An 18410-nucleotide genomic window follows, 5' to 3' on the forward strand; every position below is an offset into this window, starting at 1 on the left:
GTTTATTCATTAATTCACCGAACATTCTAATTTTATGGTTTCTTCCTTTCCTGTTCTGAGTTTACCTATTCTTATCAGAAGAAGGTGATTTCTTTCTTCATGGATTCCCCCATTCTCCCTGTCATACAATCAACTTATCCTATACTTTTCTTCATCCTCCCTAGGTGTTATCTGTAAGACATAGACACCTTTGCTCAGTTTCTCATAACAGATGTAGAAATGAAAACTAATAGTTACTACCCCTGGGTATAGATCTTTCTCACTGGGTCTAGATCTGACACAGAACACTAACTGGGGAGTGATCTTCAAACCTTCCAGGTGGCACCTGTTCCCACACCCTGAACAGTCAAGGTGCTCCAGTATAGATCTTGCTCAGATATACAGCCTCTTCCTGCACTAGAGTGCTCCACATGACACTGTCCTGGCCAGACTGTCCCCAATGTCCAAAATGTCTTGTCATAACTAGGCTAAAAAAGTGACTTTTTCTTTTATTTTACCAAGATTTAGTCTGGTGTGTTTCTATTATCTGTAGGAGTATAGATAATTTTGCTTTGGTTTTTTTTTTTTGGGGGGGGGGTGATTGGGAAGCTCATTCTACTTCTTTCTACTAATTGGTTTAGATATATTAACTGTTCTTAAGGATTTGGCTAAATCTTCATTGTCATGGGGTGGAGTTCTCTAAAGGCTTTAATCAGTTCTAGAAAGAGCCCCAAGTATTCAGAGATGGAAGGAATGGTATCACTTCCTTTCCTGAAGCAGGAGACCAGACTAAAATCTCAAGTAATGGAGTTTCTCCTATTTCCATAAAATGTTACAGGTCAGTCAGGAGACCCAGAACAATAGAATGGTGTTTTCAATGATACTTTTCTTTCTACAAGGAGGCTGGATAGGCCAGAAAAGATCTGTGACTCACCCTACTGGAGGAAAACTGATGTAATAAAATGGCAGCTTCCCCAGGGAGGTTAGAGACCAGGTTAGTAAGCACAGTGTAAATTTTTGTGACAAAATTTTCTTCTTATATTAAATTCCTATTATTACAAATATTTTCTCATTTTATCCTCATAACCCTGGGAAGTAATACTATTATTATCCCCATTTTACAGTTGAGGAAACTGGGGCAGGTAGTGCTTAAGTGATTTGCCCAGGCTTACACAGCTGATAAGTTATCTGTTGATCAATCTTGATGGGTTTGCTCACTCCATCAGTGTAATAATCAGGAACAATTTGGGGGGATCCGTGATGGAGAATACCATCAGTATACAGAGAAAGAACTGTGGAGTTTGAACATGGACCAAATATTACTTTCTTTAATTTTTAAAAAGCTATTGTATTACATAATTTTGCTAACCTTAATATTTTCTTTCTTCCTTAAGGATATATTTTTTCTCTCAACACATTCAATATTGATCTATGTATATCATGGAACAATGTAAAGACTATCAGATTGCCTTCTGTAGGGGGTAGGAGAGAGGGAAGGGAGGGAAGGGGGAAAAAACTGCAAAATTTAAAACTCTGAAAAAAATGATGGGTAGAAACTACTATTGTATATAATTTGAAAACAAAATATTTATTAAAAAAAATAAGGGACAGCTAGGTGGTGCAGTGGATAGAGCACCAACCCTGGAGTCATGAGGACCTGAGTTCAAATCCGGCCTCAGACACTTAATAATTGCCTTGCTGTGTGACCTTGGGCAGGTCACTTAACCCCACTGCTTTAAATTAAAATTAAAAAATAAGTATCTGAAGTTGTATATGAACTCATACCTTCCTATTCCAAGCCAAGTTCCTATCAATCTGAGTTAGCTAGCTACCTGACATACGATGCTAAGCCCTGGGGTGGGCATTCATGAAATGAGGATAAAAACAAGGCATCCTCTGTTCTCAAGGAGCTTAGAGGCTAATATTAGAGCTATGACACGTACATAAATATAGGTAACACAAAGTAAAGCAATATTATCCCTAATGTTATCTCAAAAGACTTGAGTCGGAAGTTAGGGAAGAGAAGGCAAGGCAGGAAGGAAATCAGTATAGAGTACCTATAGAGTACTTTATTAGTATTTACAGAGGTGCCTGATGCACTTTACAAATATTATCTCAGGTAGTTAAGTGGAATAGATTGTAACATGAGCTAAAGCTTCAAGAAAGGATTTCTGTAGTAAAAAAGGAGAGAATACATTAAAAATATGAGTAGCAGGCTACAAAAATACAGAGGGCGGAGAGTAAAGTACAGGATTAGGAAACAGCTAGTGGGCCAAACTGGCTGAAATATCCAGTATTTGTGAGAAAATAATGTGAAACAAGGCTAGAACCCAATTATAAGAGGACTTACAAACTGAAGCAATTAATTCCCCAAGAGTTTTCCAATCACCATTTCTTTCCCACTCATGCCAGTATTTTCTGAAACCCACGGTCACACAACTTGTACTGTATTTTCTCTTTCACACATAAGCTTCAAGAAAGTAGGTCATCACAGATATATTGGGGTTTTTTTTTTAAAGGTTTTTGCAAGGCAAATGGGGTTAAGTGGCCTGCCCAAGGCCACACAGCTGGGTAATTATTAAGTGTCTGAGGCCACATTTGAACTCAGGTCCTCCTGACTCCAGGGTTGGTGCTCTATCCACTGTGCCAACTAGCGGCCCCGGGCAGATATATTGTAAAGTGCCAAATAAATAGCTTTTTTCTAAGTGAATATTAAGTAAAGAACTCAGCTATGCTATAACCATCAAGAAAACATTTCCTGGGGACAGCTAGGTGGCTCAGTGTACTGGTACTAGAGTCAGGAGGACCTGAGTTCAAATGTGGCCTCAGACATTTAATAATTACCCAGCTGTGTGACCTTGGGCAAGTCACTTAACCCCATTGCCTTGCAAAAACAAAGAAGGGGCAGCTAGGTGAAGCAATGGATAGAGCATCGGCCCTGGAGTCAGGAGTACCAGAGTTCAAATCTGACCTCAGACACTTGGTAATTGCCTAGCTGCGTGGCCTTGGGCAGGCCACTTAACCCCACTGCCTTGCAAAAAAACCCTAAAAAAAAAAAACCCAAAGAAAACATTTCCAGCTGAACCTCTGAGCAAGATTTCTACATTCAAAATCACAAAATACTTTCACACAGGCTATATGAATAATAAAATTCTGAAACCAGGAATGAGCAGTTTGTCGGTAGAAGAAAACTAAAACCCTGAAGTCAGGAGGACTTGAGTTCAAATCCAATCTCAGATACTTAATCATTACCTAGCTGTGTGACCTTCGCAAGTCAGTTTACTCCACTGCCTTGCAACAAAAAAAAGAAGAAAACTAGAGGCATTTATTCCACTTATAACAGCGTATCAAATTCAAAGCACAGAAGTCTTCCTCTAGAATTCCTCCCCACCTTTCTCAAACTGCCAGAACTCTCTCACTGAATCTTCTACCTGGTCAACAGATCTGTCAACTTCACAAACAGAATGACTCTCAGAAGTTTCTTTAATTAGGGCGGCTAGGTGGCGTAGTGAATAAAGCACAGGCCTTGGACTCAGGAGTACCTGGGTTCAAATTCAGTCTCAGACACTTAATAATTACCTAGCTGTGTGGCCTTGGGCAAGCCACTTAATCCCATTTGCCTTGCAAAAAAAAAAAGTTTCTTTAATTAAACAAACAAAAAAACAACCAACCTTCTTAAAAGCCATTACTATTCATTTGGGTTCAGGACAAAGCCAAAGGGATCAAGGTAGGGAGTATCACTTTTCCCTTAGGATGGTTATTCTAGTTGTGACTCTACTAAAGATCTAGGTTCTCCCCTGGATTAATCATTTGATTAAAGATAAATGGAGTTTCTTTGTCTCCATAATAAGGGACTAGGTTTTTTAGGTAGCCTCTTTTCACTGGTATATACTGTCTTGCTTGGTGGTTCTATTTACTCAGTATTGTGTCATCAGAACAAAGCCAGGGGTCTTCAAAGATACTAAAATCTCCTGTCCCAGCACTTTTTCCTTCCTTTTCTGTTACTGGTCCAGGAAGGGTGAGACTCTAATGCCAGTCTCTTTGGATGTCTCCTCCATCTGTAACCTCTAGAACTATGTGTAGGCTGCTCCAGAAAGTGGAACAAAAAGCTTAACAAGGAGTAAATAACCAAACTCAAATTCAAATCCAGGCTATTTCATTTATTTTTGTGACTTTGGGAAAGTCATTTTAACCTTTGGGGGGAAATTCCTCATCTATGAAATGAGAAGCTGAGGTATCTTCAAACTGTCTACCCATGAACTATTCTGGGCAGTGTTTAGCACAATAGTTCAGCAATTCATCACCACCAAGGTCCAAGGATTTGGTTTTAGAAGACTGACAAATAAAGGGTAATAAGTATAGTCATAACTTGCCATGTGTGGAGGCATGAACTAGTCTGCCCTTCTCTCAGCCGTATGTGAGAAACACGAACAATGCTACCTCATCCTTCCACAAGTATCCAAACTCTTACTACCAGAACCCTGCCTAGGGCCAAAGTCTCAGATGTCAGGTCGCTGTCCAGAAGTCGAGCTTCAAATAGCAGACTTATTCTCAGGGAAGTTTTGAAGTTAAAATCTTCTTTTTCTTTGCAGTTATCTACATTAATGTCCAGCTAAAGTATACAATTCACCAATTTGGAAAATCCTTATGTCTGGTTCCTAAAGGTAAAGCCTAATGTAGGAAGAGAGAAAAAAAGTAATCCCTCTCCAAACTGCAGCCAGGAATCCAGCTAGGTCCTGGCTTTTTTGGCTGTCATTTCCTGTGCTGCTTTTTAAAAATTGTACAATGGAAATGAGAGAAAAAGTAGGAGAGTTTTCTATTCCATTAGTCAGTCAATAAAAATTTATTAAGCACCTATTAAATGCAAGTCACTGTGGGAAGGATTGGGGAGGATAAAAGGATACAAAGATAGGCAAAAAACAAAAAAACAGTAGTATCAAGAAGTTCACAATCTGCTAGGATAAAAAGAAAACACATACAAACAATAAATAAATAGAAATTAGAAAAAGCTTCCTATAAAATATGGAATTTTAGTTGGAACTTAAAAGATAGGGAAGACAGTAAATAGAGATGAGAAGGGAGACTATTCCAGGCATGGGTGAACAGCTAGAAAATATGCCAATGAAAGTGTTCTGAGGGATAGCTAGGTGATGCAGTGGATAGAGCACCGGCCCTGGAGTCAGGAGTACCTGAGTTCAAATCCAGCCTCAGACACTTAATAACTACCTAGCTGTGTGGCCTTGGGCAACTCATTTAACCCCACTGACTTGCAAAAACCTTTAAAAAAAAAGTGTTCTGTTTGTTGGGCAGCCAAGAGGCCAGTAGCACTGAACTGAAGACTGAACAAAGTGGGGAGTGATGTGTAAGAAGAGTGAAAAATGGAAAGAGTCTATGTTATGAACAGTTCTGAATGCCAATGGAGTTTGTATTTGATCCTGAAGGCAATGGGAAGTCACTAGTTAATACTGAGTAGGAGGGTGACATGGTGACTTGTACTTTAAGAAAATTACTTTGGGGACTATATGGATGATTGGCGAGGGGAAGAGAACTGAGGCACATAGACACCACCAGCAGGCTACTGTAATAGTCCAGGTGTGAGGTGAGGAGGGCCTGCATCAGGCCTTGACAAAAGACAACAGATATGAAGGATGAAAGACAGTGAGGACTCAAGAAATCTAGAAGAACAGAATTGCCCTCTCAAGTAATAGGGGAGGGTGGCTAGGTCGTGCAGTGGATAAAGCACAGGCCCTGGAGTCAGGAGTACCTGGGTTCAAATCCGATCTCAGACACTTAATAATTACCTAGCTGTGTGGCCTTGGGCAAGCCACTTAACCCCATTTGCCTTGCAAAAACCTAAAAAAAAAAAATCAAGTAATATGGGAGATAGAAGAACACACATGCACACCAAAGTGCAAAGCCACTTGTTGGAATATGGACATAAATTTGGGGCTCTAGGTTTGAGTGGAAAGGTCATTGAGGGAGAAGGGCACTGGATCTGAAGATGGGGGCTTGAAACTCAAATATGTGACCATGGTCTTTGACAACATCCTCAAATTTCTCCTCATTCACCTCGGTTTTCTCCTCCATATCATGAGAATATTAGACTGATGATCTTTGAGCAACTTCCAGCTCTAAATTTCAAGATTTTATGAAGTACTGAAGTGCAGAATATTGAAAAATAATGATCAATAATTCCTGAAATAACACAAGTATTATAGATCAAAGCAGGTCTACACAAGCCCCCCCCCCCCCCAGCTAACCTTCCTAAGCCTCACTGTTTCATAGTCTATAAAATGCTTATCTGACAATCTTGTGCAAGGCAATACTTTAGAGAGCCAAGAGAACACAGCAGGATCAATGCCAGAGAATTGTTTTCATTTCAAAAATGAATTTATGAAAAAGCATTTTATGAAGCATCTATGTGCAAAGAATTGTGCTAAGCACAGGTGATGCAAGTAAAAGACAAGACCATTGTTGCTTTCAAGTTCTCAATATAAAAATCAGAGCCAACACATAAAGGTATCAGCTACAAGTATGATAGAAGGGCCCAACCATCGGCTAATGTAGAGAACTTTATTTTTCCTGGATTTTCAATAGCTATGACTGCCAAGAAAGCAAAGACCAAAGCACTTGCTGAAAAAATTGTCTGGCGATACCCTCACAAAGGCAGCTTGCATGAAGCACAGCTGCCAGAACCAAGCCAGAAGTACAGGCAGGATTTGAGGGGATGTTGCTAGTTCAGAGTTCTTGAGCTTACCTAACAATGGGAGGTAGTGGCAGGGAGGGCAGGTTCCTTGTCTCGAAGTCTTGTTCTACTCCATAGTAACTACAAGAAGAATATATGGCTTGGGCAACACTGTGAATACCAGTGCTTTGGGATTTGGGGTCCTAGGCAGTAAAGGCCACCTTTGATCTGACTCATTATGCTTTGCTGCTTCAGCTAGGCTGGTCTGCCTGCTTCTTCTGTGGCTGCCAAGTTATTAGCAGGTAATTTGTATTTACAAAAGCCTCTATAGTATCTTCTCTCAAGGAATCTAAAGGCTAAGGAAAGTGGCACGGTATGACTTAGGTTGATGACAACACAGTTTCATTGTTCCAACAAAACTTATCTTGTTTTCATCATGTATTTTGTATATACTTATATTTTACCCCCTCCCATTAGAATTTAAATTTCTTAAGAGCAAGGGCTTACTTATTTTTTGTATCCCTAGCATTTAGCACAGGTCTAGAAGATGGTAAATTTTTAATAAATGTTTGGTGATTAATGCTCCAATGCAAAAGGATTACTTTTAATAGGGAAGGGAGATGGAGAGGAAAAGAAGAAGCCTTTATATAGCCCTTACTTTGAAAAAGACACTGTGCTAAGTAGTCGTACAAATATTATCTCATTTGATCATCACCAATCCTGCTAGATATAAAATTATTCCAAATTTAGAGTGGGAGAAACTAAAGGAAATAGTTTAAGTGACTTATCCAGTCACACAGATACTAAGTGCCTGAAACCATATTTGAATTTCCTGTCTCTAGACCCAAATATCTATCCAATGCAGTATCACTGCCACCTACTGTCAAGAGAATATCTTCAAGACATCTTAGAGACATTTGAAAACACCATCTCAACTAGTGGAAAAGAAGTGCTTAATGAGGGGCAGCTAAGTGGTGCAGTGGATAGATCACCCGCCCTGGAGTCAAGAACACCTGAGTTCTAATCAGGATTCTGACATTTAATTGACTAGTTGCACGACCTTGGGCAAATCACTCTTAAACCCATTACCTTAAATAAATAAAATTTTTAAAAAAAGAACAAGAAATACTTAATGGTACGATAGTAGTATCTGTATTAGTCAGAGTTAGAGAAATTAAAAAATGAGAAGACTTGTGTGGAAGAGGGAAAGCAAATAAGGTTCCAAAAAGAGGAGAGTCCAATTGGATTTCTAAGGAAGCATTCGTTTTCACTTTATAGAAAGGAGAAAAAAAGCAGAGGTAAAACATAATAATAATAAGAACAAATTAACCAGCAAAAAAGAACAATTCACAAGACCAGCCTGCTGAAGATGAGAACCTAAAGAGAATGAGAAAGAAGTTTGGTGGATTATAGACTGGACCAACATACGAAGGATCTCAAAAGAAAAGATGAAATTCAGACTTGATCCAAAACTCACAAAGTTTGCACAAAATTATTTTATAAACAACACTAGTATCTCACATCAAGATGACCAATAAACACTTCTTGAAACTATGTAACTTCTTCCACTCTACTATACTATAAACATCTCTAGTCAAAAGAAACAGTGCGATGGGAATAAATAAGAAAAAAAGTTATGACTAAATTTCACAAGAGCAGAGATAAAAGTTAATTGAGAATGGACCCATGCCAGAGAGGAAAAGCTTCTGAAAGGCACACTGTCCCCTTTTGGTTCTAGTTATCAATTTACCTGAGTCAGGTGAAAAAAAAAAATCAAGGTCTAAGGATTCCAAAATTTCAGCAAGAATAGATTTAAATATTGCTTTCCACTAGTTATTAAATTGGCTGATTAAAGCTTTAACAGGCAAGCCAAAACACAAGTTAGGGTCACACTATGCCACATGTGAAGGAAAGACATTTTTTTTAGATTTTTCAAGGCAGTGGGGTTAAGTGGCTTGCCCAAGGCCACACAGCTAGGTAAATATTAAGTGTCTGAGGTCAGATTTGAACCCAGGTACTCCTGATTCCAAGGTCGGTGCTCTATCCACTGCGCCACCTAGCCACCCTAGAAAGACTCTTTTGAGACATATAACATGACTCAGAACCAAATTTGGTCACATTTATCTTCTTTGAGACAATCAATGGATAAATTATGGTGAACATAGTCTGAAGATACTTAAAATAAAAACTTCAACAGATCGGTGATCTAATTGAAATAAATTCCTTCCCAAAGGTACAGGTAGCAACCCATTTATGCTGCATCATCTTGACTTGTACATAGGTTTCATGAAACAAGGGATCCACCTCATGTTCTTGGGGTCTTTCTCTAAATTTCTTTTTTTTTTTTTGCTTGCAAAGCAGTGGGGTTAAGTGGTTTGCCCAAGGCCACACAGCTGGGTAATAATTGTTTGAGGCCGAGTTTGAACTCAGGTTACTCCTGACTCCAGGGCCGGTGCTCTATCCACTGCACCACCTAGCCACCCTCTAAATTTCTTAACTTTGTGTGCCTATCAATGCTGGCCATCACTCCTGGTATGACTGCTTTTATTGAAGAATATCTTTTTGAAAAGACTGAGCAGGGGCGGCTAGGTGGCGTAGTGGAGGAGTCAGGAGTACCTGGGTTCAAATCTGGTCTCAGACACTTAATAAATTACCTAGCTGTGTGGCCTTGGGCAAGCCACTTAACCCCATTTGCCTTGCAAAAAAACCTAAAAAAAAAAAAAAGACTGAGTAAAGCTTTAAGTCTAACAAAGATGGTGGTATCCCTTGAATTGCAGATATATAACCTCAATGGAATACTAATGTTTCAGTGATGGGCCTTTGTTCCTGCAAGGTTAGGGTAATTAAAAACAGTATGTGCAATTTCTCAAAGGTAATCCAGTCCACTTTCCTCTACATCCAATTCTGAGCCAGTTCACTGTCCATCTGCAATATATGTCCAAGCTTAGATGAGTAGATGGATGATGTTGTTTGTCCTTCATTTTTGAAGAGGACCAATGACATCATGGGATGATGCCTCAATTAGTGTGTGAATGGGATTTAAGTGAAGCAGAATTGCACAAAGTCTTCAGCTTCATCCTCTGTTCCTAAATCATCAAAGTTCAGTGGCAAGACAAAAAAAAAAAGTCAAGGCAAGGTCTAATTAATCTCTTAAATGTTCCACAGGTTTCAGTTGCCTTCATAACCATTAGAACAATGTATTCTTGGGAGTAGCTAGATGGCACAATGGATAGAGCACTGGTCCTGGAGTCAGGAGGAACTGAGTTCAAATCCAGCCTCAGATACTTAATTACCTACCTGGATGACCATGGGCAAGTCACTCTTAATCCCAATCCTTAAATAAAATTAAAAAATCTTAACATGGATAATTTTTTTTTAAAAAAAGAACAAATAATTCTCATCCACCCATCCTGCAAGAGGTACACTTGTTTAAGGCAGACACCCCACTAATTCACCTACAGGTCTGAGAGCCCCCAGTTACCCTCAACCCAGTTTAGCCCATCTGTTGAGATGATTTTACTGGGATGTGATTGATGTGCAAGCTACAGCTTCATGAAGCCATAGGTGAGTCAGGTAATCAGGTGGAAACCAAAGGTGATGAGGAGCCCTAAGGAGGACTCAGCAAGAATTTGCACCAGAGGTACTAGTCCTTCTTGAACACCTATACACCCCTTACCTGCAGAAGATAGAGATTGAAGGATCAGTTCCAAGTCTTTTTTTTTTAAGAAAAAAATCAGTTTTGTAAGAAAGGCATTCTTCAAACACTGGCTTTTCCTATGCAGTTAGGCTAAAATCTTTTGAACTCTCACCTAGGAGTACCTACAATGTTCCAGAGTCTGATATAATACAAATATCATGTGCAAAGTTATTATTGGAGATTATCACTTGTCAAAGCATGAATATAACAACTTGACTTTATTATTATAATACTAAATTAAGTTTACTATTTCATTCATAATTTAGAAACCACTTCCAGGTACCACCATGCCTTATGGGAATTAGTGAAAACACTAATTAATAGTCACTCTACTAGCAAAGTGTAGAGAATGAGGACTGAAAAGAATCTTAAGAGACAGAAAATTTAATTGAAGCTCATTTCACAAGGACACAGAATAATTTGTCTAATTCACACAATATGTGTCAGGGTTCACCATGATTTAAAATCTTTCACTATACTATGGAAATGCTTGTTAAATGACTTCTTCCCCTTATCTCCAATTAAAAGAAACTTGGATAAGGAATTCATTGTAAGAAGGGGGAAAGACATTTTGCACTAGCAAATCAAATGTCTTTATGGTAAAACAGAGTTGGATCTATATTCTCCTAAGATTTACTGAAATATGTTTTTTCATCATGTCTTTCAGGAAGTTCAATTTTTAAGATATTCTCCTTGTCTTGTTTTCTAGGTCAGTTATTTTTGATAAGATACCTTTTACATTCTAAGTTTTTACTCTTTTGATTTTGTTCAAATATATCTAAATGTCTCTTGGAATTATTCAATGAATTCTATTTGCTCTTTTCTCTTTTTCAAGGAGTCTTATTTGAATTAGTTTTCCACCTTCTGTTCTCAGCTGTTAATTCATTTTTTTCCCCTCAAAAGCTCTAATTCCATTTTTACCTTTTTCTTCATTCTTCTAATTCTTAAGGTCAGGTCATTTTTTTCTTTTCTGAAACTACTTCTACTCATTGTAGAACTGCTCTCCAAAGGAAAATGATCAATGTTGATGGGGATGTGGGAAAACTGGGACACTTACCATGGAGTTGTGAACTGATTCAACCTTTCTAAAGAGCAATTTGGAACAGCCCAAAGGGCATAAAACAATACTAAAATGGGGGAGAGAACCACATTTACAAAAATATTTGTAGCAGCAACTTTTGTAAAGGCAAACTGAAAATTGAAGGGATGCCCATCAATTGGGGAATGGCTGAACAAACTGTAGTAAATGAAAGTGATGGAATGTTATTGTTCTGTAAGAAATAATGAGCAGCTAGACTTCAGAAAAGCCTAGAAAGATTTGTATGAATTGATGCTGAGTGAAGTGAGCAGAACCAAGAGAATATTGTACACACTAACAGCAACATTGTGTGATAAGCAATTATGATGGACTTAGCTCCTCTCAGCAATTCTAAAAAGGGATCAAGGACAATTCTAAAAAAAAAAACCATGATAAAAAATGCAATCCACATCCACAGAAAAAACTTTGCAGTCTGAATGCAGACCAAAGCATGCTATTTTCCCTTTTGAAAACATAATTTTATTTCGTCTGGGTCCCTCCCCCCTTTGTTCTCATTCTTCTTTCACAATATGACTAGTATGCAAATATGTTCATTACAATTATACATGTATAACCTATAACAGATTACTTGCTGTCATGGGGAAGGGGAGGGAGGTAGAAAAATGTGTAACTTAAAATCTTACAAAAAAGATGACTGTTGAAAACTTTTTGCATGCAATTGGAAGAAAATAAAATGTTAAAAAACTGCTCTCCAGTTCTAGGTTTTTTAATAAGCTTCTCTTCGTGTATTAGAAGCTCTCTTGCTTCCTTTTTATCAGTATCAATTTCTGGTTTTGGATTTTATGTCAAGGCCAAGTTCTACCACTACGTGTACCCTTGAATGGGGTGGCAAGGCTTGAGTCTTTTTCCTGCTACTTTCTAGATGCTGCTGTCACTCATTTCAAGATGTTAGACAGGGCAGCTAGATGGCCCAGTGGATAGAGCACTGGCCTTGCCATCAGTAGGATGGGAACTCAAATCTGAACTCAAAGACTTGACTCTTACTAGCTATGTTACTTGGGCAAGTCACTTAAACCCCGATTGTTTCACATCCAGTTGTCCTGATTCATATCTGGCCACTAGACCCAGAAGTCTCTGGAGGAGTAAGTGAGGCTGGTAATTTAGCATAGCATTCAAATCCAATTCATGTGCTTGTCATGGCATAATCTCCCTGATGTCATGGTCTTCTTTAAGATTGAAGGAGAAACAACATCATCAAAGAATAGGATAGTTTAAGAATTTTGATCACCTCCTTACCCTGCTTAAACAAAGAAGTAAATGGGAAGGTACAAAGTCCTCGAGTTAACAATTCAAAGTGAGGCCTGCAAGTAACTGTCTTGTTTCTTTGGGTAGTCATCTAATGGGAGCTGGCTTGGACCTCTTCTGTGGCTCAAAGAGGCTAAGATTGACTTCCTTTTGGCTTTAGACTGTTTCCCTTAAGCTAAACTGCTTTCAGATGCCATTCCTCACAAATATACCCCTGATCACAGCACCATGTAGAAAAAGGAACTTCGAGATATTTCTTTTTGGTTCCACTAAATTACTATTTCATTGAAGCAATTACGTGGCACAATGGATAGAGATTTGGATTTGTAATTAGGAAGACCTAGGTAAATAATTTAACCTTTTTGACTCAGTTTCCTTATCTGTGAAATGAGAATAATAGCATCTACCTTCCTACAATTGTTATAAGGATCATGAGATTATTTATAAAACACTTTGCAAATCTTAAAAACTTTATGTACAGGGGCAGCTAAGTGGCAAAGTGGATAAAGCACCAGCCCTGGAGTCAGGAGGACCTGAATTCAAATTCAGCCTCAGACACTCACACTCACTTAACCCCATTTCCTTAAATAAAATTTAAAAAAACTTTATGTATATAAATACTAGCTATTGCTGTTATTAGATATCCTTTTAAATCTTTGCAAGCCTATTTCTAAGGGGAATTGGATGTGGTTAGAATCTTTCATGTCACATCTTTGAAGCTTCTAGAACAGGGGAGGGCAACATCCAGTCCACAGGTCATATAAAGCCTGAGAATAATTTGGTCTGGTGCTGCCAAGGTAACCTCAGTTAGGATTTGAAACTCAATAAATCTAGGAGCTTTTTAGGGATGAATTAATTTAATGTTTGATCAAATATATCAGACTAATTTAAGTTTTGGCAGAAAAAAGGTCCCCACTCCTGTTCTAGAAGAATATTTCATAAAGGACAGAATTTCAGGTAGCAGGGGAACCAGAAGAGTATAGTAATACTTGATTAACCGTAAAATTTGATTTGCTATGGAATAGTTTGTGCAATTCTACCTGTTCCTTTCTCATACTTTCATCAAGTCTATCTCTCTCTCTCCCCTTCCATATATGTGCCTGTGTGTAAATATACGTGTGTACATGTATATATGTATGTGTATGTATATGTATAAATATATATTTGTTTGGGTATCTATATATAAAATTTTCACAAAATTTACATACTGATAAAAAAGGAGAATATGGATTGAGAATTCTTATATTTTCTCAGTCACTTTTTTTGGTTAAGGTTTGTAATCCATTTCTTTTAGATAACCATAAGAATGAATTTCCCTTCGTAAAAAAAGTGATAATCCCTCAAAAAAAAAAGAGGAAGAAACAATCCCTCAAAGTTGTAGAATAATCAGGAATTGTGATAGTAAAATCCAAATGAGTATCTACACTGTGATTAATGGATAAGAGTTATCTTGGCAAGTTACTTAATTTCTTTGTTCCCAAGTTTTCTCATCTGTAAAATAGGGTAAAGCATCTACCTCCTTGCACTAATGGGAGGATCAAATGAGATAACATGTAAAGGACCTTGGAGTCTGAATGCAGATCAAAGCTTTTTATATTTTTATATATTTATATATTATTTATATTTTTACCCCCTTTCATGGCTTTTTTCTCTTTCTGATTTTTCTTTCATAACAAGACTAATAAGAAAATGTTAAGAATGATTGTACAGGGGGCGGCTAGGTGGCACAGTGGATAGAGCACCAGCCCTGGAGTCAGGAGTACCTGAGTTCATATTCAGACACTTAATAATTACCTAGCTGTGTGTGGCTTTGGGCAAGCCACTTAACCCCATTCTCTTGCAAAAAAAACTAAAAAGAATAATTGTACAAATATAATCTATATCAGATTAGTCACTGTTGGGGGGGGGGAGAAGGAAGAGAGGGAATGAGGACAATGTAGAACTCAAAATCTTACTCCAAAATGAATGTTGAAAACTACCTTTGCATGTGGTTGGAAAAATAAATTTAATCTTTAAAAAATAAAACATTCACAGGTTTTTTTCATTGTCCCATTTCATCCTTAAATGTCCTAAAATAATCTGGTTTAGCAGGGGCAATAGATCTCACAAATAATATTGTTATAGTTTATATTACAAGTATATACTGCTGTTTTGATTCTGCTCTCATTTGGTAAAACTCAGAAAAGTCTTTCAGTACCTCTTTCTATTTGTCACCTCCAATGTCAAGGTGAGGAAGCCTGGTCCCCCCAAAAATGGGCAACTGGCATGCACTGCTTAATAAATCGAGCTCAGAAGCTTAGATTGTGTTTCCTCAATTATTTCAGATTTTATTCATCATACTTCTCTATCCCTGGCTGTGCTGGCCACTCCCTCCATTCACAGACACAAAACCTCCTTTCTGACTCTTTCCCTCTCTTCCTCACATCCACAGGCAAATTGCATTATGCAAAAAATCATTTTATGTAGAGATCTGTGGAATGGTCCACTTATATAAAGTGAGAATGGTATGTACTATACATTGAAATAGATAATTCCAAGGCATTAAGGATCATTATTCCAATAAACCCATCAAAGCAAGAGGACCCATGAAGTGGAGTAATTAAATTGGTTCTTGGAATGATATTGGCTATTCTCCTGTAGAAAGGGGCTTTCTTAAGGTCAGGACAATACAACCAAAGGATTCAGAGCTATGAGTTTAGCATTTGTTTCCTAGTTTGGCAATTCTTCAGCCCCAATGGATTTCAGCTATTCCCAAAGACTGTAATCAGTTGTGGCAAAAATACTTGTCTGGGGCAGCTAGGTGGAGCACTGGATAGAGCATCGGCCCAGGAATCCCTTAGACCTGACTTCAAATCTAACCTCAGACACTTAACAATTACTTAGCTGTGTGACCTTAGGCAAGTCAATTAACACCTTTGCCTTAAATAAAATAAAAAAAAAATACTTGTCTGCTTTGTGTTGGTAAGGAACTGAAAAGTGAGAGGATGTCTATCAAATTGGGGAATGGCTCATTAAATTATGGTAGATGATTGTGAAAGAATACTACTGACTATACTATAAGAATTGAAGAGATTGGTTTTAGAAAAAAACACAGAAAGACTTAAAGAATTAATATATGTATTATACTGTATATATGTATGAGTGCATATCAAATATATATCATATATGTATATAATGTATGGCTCCATATAGATTATCAAATATTGACCTCTAATTTGGGGTTAGGAGGGAAGGAGGGAGACAATTCAGAACTCAAAATGTAACCAAAAAAATAATTAATTTAAAAAATGATACTGATCTGCCAGCGGGTAGGAAGGAGAATGGGAGAGGAATGTTGAAAGGAGTTCAGCTGTTAATACCCTCCCCAGGAAATTTTAATCTACTTTGTATATATTTTGCATTTATTTTCTATGACATGTTATTTCCTCTGCATAATATAAACTTTGTCAGGACAGTGATGATTTTCCTTTGCATTTAAGGTGCTTGGCACAAGACAAGCATTTAATAAATGCTTCCTGATTTTTTTAATAAAGGAAAAAAGGAATGGAGAGAAACAAAGACTATTACACATATACATCATACAAAAAATATATGTTATACACACACATATGTGTATACACTAAAATCTCTGCCCCAACAAGAGTACATCAGTAAGAAGGAAAACATTACTCTTCACTCCCTGGAAATTGGTACTGGGAACCTCAAGTCTTCTCTGTCATAGAAGCTCTTCTCATATTCCAAACTGAGATTATGTAAGTAATGTGAAATTTTGAGAATGTGAACAGAAGATCATAGACAAACTAAGGGTCTGCTCTTCACTCCACCTATTTAACATTATTTTAACTCTGGACAGTATACTCTTTAAAAGCAAGATTTACCAACGGCCTAATCCAATGCCTACCTTTAAGGGCAGGGCAAATAGGAGGCATATGTGGGAAAGTCACTAAACTGATTTAAAACTTGGCTAAGGGCAGCTAGGTGATGCAGTGGATAGAGTACCAGCCCTGGAGTCAGAAGTACCTGAGTTCAAATGCAGTCTCAGATACTTATTACCTAACTGGGTGGCCTTGGGCAAGCCACTTTAACCCCATTTGCCTTGCAAAAACAAAACAAACAACCTTGTTTAAAAAAAAAAGCACTAGCAGAAGACCTAGTTCTAAATCTTAAAACTGTCACTCAGAAAGCTTGTCACTTAACCTCTCTGGATAGATCTGTGAGATTCTCTCAGGTTCTGTATTCTTAATGTTTAGGCAGCACACACATGAGCGCAGGCAAGAGCACACTCCCACACACTTACTTTTCACATTTGATTCTTCCATTTTCGTGTTCTGAAGTTTCTCCAAAACAAAAATGGGTTTCTTCTCAAGCCTGGAATGCCAGAAAGAACTAAAATTTTAATTCCTAAATGTTCACACCATGGCTTAGCTTTCAAAAAAATGTTTTTCTTTGTACTACAAAATCTACTGGAAAAAAATTTAAGCTGAAATTTCTATACTGAATTTAACCATGGAAGAGAAGATTATAAGCTATCCACTAAGAATAAATTTCTCTTGATTTTCCAGTCGTTAACAATCCACAATTGCTTAATATCTTCTGTTTTTAAATTTCTGATAGTTTCTGTTGGCATATAATAAAAAGCTATTCCATCATCACTTCAATGTAGATTTCTTTGTAGACTTCAGTCCAGGAGTTAACATATTGATTATATCATTCTCTAGAGCATCTTTCTTTGCTTGAAGGCCTGCAAAGGAAAAAAATTAACAAATTAAGTTTACTACTGCTTTCCATTTCTAAATAGAGAAAATCCCTCTTCGCTAGGTTCAGAAAGCATAATTTCATGGAGAATGGAGTCCTTCCAAAGAGAAATGCTTCCTTTCTAATCCAATAACTGATTATTCTCCTCTCCCCTCATTTTTAATATACTTTTTTCTTTTTAAATTTTGAGTTCTACACTCTCCTTTTCTCTCATCTCTCCCCACTCATGTCAAAGGAAAGCAATATACCAAGTATACTTTTAAAGTCATACAAAAATATATTTCTACACAGTAGTCATGTAACTGATTACTTTAATAAAAGTTTTTATGGGGCGGCTAGGTGGCGTAGTGGATAAAGCACCGGCCTTGGAATCAGGAGTACCTGGGTTCAAATCTGGTCTCAGACACTTAATAATTACCTAGCTGTGTGGCCTTGGTCAAGCCACTTAACCCCATTTGCCTTGCAAAAAACCTAAAATAAATAAATAAATAAATAAATAAAATAAAATAAGAGTTTTTATGTGAGAAAGGCTTAAAGACATTTATCCTCAAGTCTTAGAAATTCCACCTACTGGAAATTTGTTTAATATGATTGTACTTGTATAAAACCTACATCATATTACTTGCTGTCTTGGAGAAGGAGGAGGGAAAGGAGGAATGCAAAATTTTGCAAAAATAAATGTTGAAAACTATATACATTTATGGGGGAAAATACTATTAAGATAAAAAAGAGACAATGCCATCTAATACCCCCAAGTATAAAATTAAAAAACTTTCCAAGTTCAAGCATTCTTAGTATCAAAATTACACTAGAGAGCATTCCCTTCAAAATTATCCAAAAAAATAAACATTACTTGAAACACAAATGGCTTGAATCATTCTTATTTAATCCGTATGGCTTTCGTCATATTGCTTTTTTTTAAAGGAAGATTTTATTTGAGTTTTACAATT

At 37.3% G+C, this 18410-nt stretch overlaps 1 protein-coding gene across 1 annotated transcript in view; it reads right to left on the minus strand.

Moving 5' to 3' along the window:
- The window catches only part of MROH1 (maestro heat like repeat family member 1), a 176801-nt gene that overhangs the window by 144800 nt on the left and 13591 nt on the right, over positions 1-18410 (minus strand). The window contains exon 2 of the mRNA XM_074202153.1: positions 17003-17446. Within this exon, the coding sequence (XP_074058254.1) occupies positions 17003-17024 (22 nt within the window). The 5' untranslated portion in view covers positions 17025-17446. The remainder of the gene's footprint in view (positions 1-17002; positions 17447-18410) is intronic.

Source organism: Macrotis lagotis, chromosome X (genome assembly GCF_037893015.1).
Source record: "Macrotis lagotis isolate mMagLag1 chromosome X, bilby.v1.9.chrom.fasta, whole genome shotgun sequence".
NCBI lineage: Eukaryota > Metazoa > Chordata > Mammalia > Peramelemorphia > Peramelidae > Macrotis > Macrotis lagotis.